The sequence below is a fragment of the Zingiber officinale genome, chromosome 7A, assembly GCF_018446385.1.
Source record: "Zingiber officinale cultivar Zhangliang chromosome 7A, Zo_v1.1, whole genome shotgun sequence".
Classification (NCBI taxonomy): domain Eukaryota; kingdom Viridiplantae; phylum Streptophyta; class Magnoliopsida; order Zingiberales; family Zingiberaceae; genus Zingiber; species Zingiber officinale.
Genome location: NC_055998.1, coordinates 84,130,730 through 84,135,925, shown reverse-complemented (window position 1 = coordinate 84,135,925; position 5,196 = coordinate 84,130,730). Strand labels below are relative to the sequence as shown.

At 33.8% G+C, this 5,196-nt stretch overlaps 1 protein-coding gene across 1 annotated transcript; it reads left to right on the top strand.

The window, feature by feature from the left end:
* Positions 1–962: 962 nt before the first annotated feature.
* Positions 963–2,546, top strand: LOC121999483. The gene is made up of 2 exons (XM_042554161.1): positions 963–1,322; positions 2,157–2,546. Exons 1-2 carry the CDS (start codon positions 963–965, stop codon positions 2,544–2,546), a joined length of 750 nt encoding a protein of 249 aa, XP_042410095.1.
* The last annotated feature ends 2,650 nt before the right edge of the window (positions 2,547–5,196 follow it).

Genomic DNA, 5,196 nt, shown 5'->3' with positions numbered 1-5,196 from the left:
TATTACAGATAAGATGTCCATGTTCCTCGGAACATATGATTTTACAAGTTCTCCTTTCGACTGGGGTCCTTGATTATAAGCTGCCAAATCAATTTGGAACAGATCGTGTGATATATGAAATGAATGTAAGGGCATTTACAGTGGATGGATCAAGTGGGCTAGATCCAAAAATTTGTGGGAGCCACCTTGGAGTTACTGACGAGATCCTACATTTACTAGGACTTGGAATCAATGCTGTGGAATTGTTGCCTGTTTTTGGTTTGATGAGTTTGAATTTCAGAGATATCCTAACTCAAGAAATCACATGATTAACCCATGTGGTTATTCTATCCATCGGGGGGGGGGGGGGGGGGGGGACGGAAGCACCCCTTGCTTTTGGAAAAAAATATATATGTATTGATATATATAATTATGATTAAAAAAATAAAGGACATAATTATAATTTTTTAAACTTATTTGACGTTTTCAAAAGTGTCATTAAAAAATTGCTTGGTTTACAAAATTTTCATAGTTAAAGTACAACATATCAAAAGATGCAGCTTTTTGTAGCATATCAAAAGATGCAGCTTTTTTGTTTTTGGTGCTATCTCTTTTGAAATTCTTATAGAGAATGTCGAGTTGGAGTTGAGGCATTTACTAATTCAGGGATGAATAATTGAAGAAAAGCAATTGAAGTATTTAATACGCATGTTGGTGGTGTAGCTAGTGCTCACAATGATGCAAGAACACAACTTGAGGCTTTTCAAAATCAACGACAAAGTATGTCACATTTGCTACAAGCATACGGGCGTGGAATGGAGATTGCATATCACACTCGATTAACGACAACTTTGGATGTTACACGCTTTCTTTTGAAACAAGGCTTGTCTTTCCGTGGATATGACGAGTCATTGAGTTCCTCAAATAAAGGTAACTTCCTTGAATTGATTGAGTGGTATACTTAAAGAAATGATGAGGTTGCCATGACAATGAATGAAAATGCCCTTGGAAACAATCAAATGAAGTCTCCAACAATTCAAAAGGATTTAACACGAGCTTGTGCTGCTGAAGTCACAAATGTCATTCTTAATGATATAAAAGACAATATATTTTCTCTTATGGTCATTGAGTGTCGAGATATTTCAGTCAATGAACAAATGAGAGTTGTTTTAAGATACATGAACAAACATGGATGTGTTATTGAAAGATTTCTTACTTTTGCACATGCGTCTGACACTTCTGTTATTTCTTTGAAGAAGACTATTGATGAATTATTTGGAAAACATAAGTTGTCATTATCAAGATTGAGAGGTCAGGATACGACGAAGCTTCAAATATGCAAGGTGAGTATAATAGATTGAAAGCTCTCATAATGAAGGAAAATTCATCTGCAAGGTATGCCCATTATTTTGCTCACCAACTTCAACTAGTTGTTGATGCAGTTACTAAAAGCAATCAAATTGTGAGTAATTTCTTATAATATGTTAATATGATTATGAATATTACTGGTGCTTCATGCAAAAGAAAAGATAAGTTTAACAACTTGAACATGATTGACTTGTAGAACATTTAGAGAAAGGAGATATTGTTAGTGCTAAAAGAAAAAAAATTAGAAAATCGGTTTAAAACGACCAGGGGTACTCGTTGGGGTTCACATTACATGACTATTGTCCGTTTGATGTCTACATAGACTTCTATTTTACAAGTGTTTGAAAATGTATATGATGATGGTACTAATGATGATAAGAGTGGTATCACCACCAGTTTGATTGATAAGATGGAGAGTTATGATTTTTTGTTTGTGATGCATTTGATGAAATCTTTATTAGGAATCACAAATGAATTGTCGCTTGTCTTATAACAAAAGGATCAAAATATTGTACTAGCTATTAGTTTGATCAAGACGATGAAAGTTCGATTACAAAAATTTAGAGAGGAAGTATAGGAGAATTTTTTGGATGTCATTAACAAATTTTGTAGTGACCATATGATCCCAGTACCGAATATGGAAGAACATATGAGAACTCGTGGTTGCAGCAAACGTAATGGACAAATGATTACTAATTTTCATCTCTATCATGTTGAAATTTTTTGTGAGGTATTATTTCTAAATATTTTATTGAATTTTAATTTGCTAATAATATTTTTTATTCATTTTTTTATTGTTACAATATTAGATTCTTGATATGATGATTCAAGAGATGAATAATCAGTTTTCAAAATCAAGTATGGAGGAACTTACATACATTGCTTGCTTAGATCCAAAGGACTCTTTTTCTCAATTTGATATTGGTAAGCTACTCCACCTTGCTGAACTATATCTGGAGGACTTTTCATTGACTGATCGTGTAATACTTGAGAACCAACTTGAGACTTACATTCAAAATGTACGAGGTGAATTTTCTATGATGGAAGATTTGGGAAGTCTTGCTAAAAAGATAGTTGAAACAGGCAAGAATACAATTTTTTCATTAGTATATCGTTTGATTGAGATAGCATTGGTTTTACCAGTTGCAACTGCTTTTGTTGAAAGGGGTTTTTTTTGTGATGAAAATTATCAAGACTGATTTGCGTAATAGGATGGGGGATGAGTGGATGAATGACAGTTTGGTAGTATACATCGAGAAAGATATTTTTTCCACAATTGAAAATGAACAAATTTTACAATATATTCAACAGATGAACACTCATAGGATACAGTTGTCTCCTCTTGTTTGTATGTCTAGACCTGGTACTAGTGGTTCAAGTATCAAAAAATAATTACTTTATTGGTATGCATATATTTTTATATCTGTATCATTATCATTATCAATTCAGTACTTTTATCTTTTGATATATTTATTTGATAACAAGAAATATTTTTTTAGTCTCTTCTTTGAGCACCCCTCTAAATTTTTATCTAGGTTCGCCGCTGACTCTACGATAAACTTTTTTACGAGCCGATATGCTAGGTCTAGTTGTGGATCTTTGGTTGCTTCTCATCAATTTAAGGAGATGGTGAAAGCTTTGCATAATGCTAGAATTGAGGTTATTTCGGATGTTGTTTATAACCATACTAATGAAGCAGATGATCTTGTTGATTTTTATCAGACAATCTTCCTCTTGGGCTACCACATGAAACTATTCTAAATTTAAGGACGAGTTCTTTTAACCAGGGGTAACTGATGCCGGAGGATACATAAATTTTTATTATTATTTTTGGTACTTTTTATTTTTTTATATTTAAGGTATTTTTGGTATCTTAGGTAATTTGGGTAATTTTTATCTTTTTATATTTTAAGTCCGTTTAATATGTTTAGAATTATAAGTCTGTTAATAATTATTCCTTTCTTTTAAAACTTCTCTCATTTTAGAATTTCTTTCCTTTCTTTACAAGATTTTCTTTATCTGTTATAATTTCTTTCCTTTCTTTATGCCTTAGAGTTGGAGTCTATATAAACATGAAATTAGTTGTTTGAGAATTAATCCTCTATTATTATTATCTAAAATTTTCTTTTTTTAAGTAAAACCTAAAACAATAGTTTTCTCTTCTTGCCTTCTCCTCAAATCCCCCTTCTCATTAACCAACAGGATAATCGATATCCTGTTCGGCGTCACTTGTCCTACATTGGCAATCCAGAGCTTTGTGGGGAGCCACTCCAAATCAAGTGCCCAAGCGACAACCAAACTGTCGATAATGGAGTAATAGATGAAGAGAACAAGCATGAAGATGATGAGTATGGAAGAATTTGGTATGTCATTGGCTTTGCTCCCAGATTTGTGTTTGGCTTTTGGGAATTCATGGGTGCAGTTATGATTAAGAAGAATCTAAGGATCAAATATATTTTACTTATCATCAATAGGATTATTGGTTGGTTTATGCATCTTAATGAAAACTAAGCATTAAATAGGCCTGAATTAATTCTAGAATTTATGTATAAAATAAGAGCTTGTACTTTTATGATATTCAAACCAAGGTTGTTGTAATGGATTAAGGTTGATTTTAGTATTTAAATTATAGATCATGTATGAAAAGTGTGCTTAAGTCAAATCATATTGTTTATACACTTACCACATGTTCCTTCCTTAAACGTGTGTGTTATACACTAATCAACCTACATTCCATATATGACTAAAGTTTCCAACCTTGAACAGTGAATCTTCATGCTCTTGAATTTTTGATTCCTATTTTCATTTGTTTTCCTCTACAATGATAATAAAGTTTATCAGGGATCAGACACTTTTTTTGGGGTCAAATATTAGCGCACCTGAAGTGGAGTCTTGGCACAACAGTAAAATTATTACTTTGTGACCAAAAAGTCATGTGTTTGAATTCTGAAAATAGTCTCTTATAAAAAGTAGGGTAAGACTGCATACAATGGATTCTTTCCTGGAACTTCGCATAACAGAGCTTCGTGCAGGGCTGCCATTTAAATATTAGCGCACCTTTGTTTGGAAGTGTCTCTTTAGCGTTGATCCTCTAGTGTAATATCAATTGTACTATAACATTTGGTTTCCTAATGTTGAGTGGGTTCTATACGATATTTGCCAAGATATGTACAAAATTTTGATCTTTAACTTATAATATTATTTTGGTTATGCTAACGCTTAGATATATTATGTTGGTGGTGAATTTGAGGTGGAACAAGTAGATGAAGAAAAAACAAAGAAAATACTATAAAATTAAGTTTGGTTAAAGCTAGAGGAGGCATAACCTTTTTTTTTGAACCCTAAGTTTTCCAAGATGGGACCTAGAGGAGGCATCAGCAAGAAGAAGTTCTCTGGGAAGTGCTTCAACTGTGACAAAGTGGGTCACAAATCTTCGGAGTGCAGAAAGTCGAAGAAGAAGCAAGAGGCCAACCTGAACGAGGGACCAGAAATAGACGACCTCTACGCTGTCGTCTCTGAGTTGAACCTGATTGGTTCAAACTCGCGGCAATGGTGGATCGATACTGGAGTCACTAGACATGTCTGCTGCAATAAGGAGCTACTCCACAACTTTGAAGAAGTCACTGGAGACAAGTTGTTCATGGGGAACTCGACAACCTCGGACATCATGGGCAAAGTAAAGGTGGTGCTGAAGATGACCTCAGGCAAGGACCTTACTCTGAACAATGTGATATATGTTCCAGAGATTCGGAAGATTCTAGTATCCGGATCACTGCTAAGTAAGCATGACTTTCACATTGTTTTTGAGTCGGGCAGAGTTGTATTGTCCAAAAATAGAGTGTTTGTAGG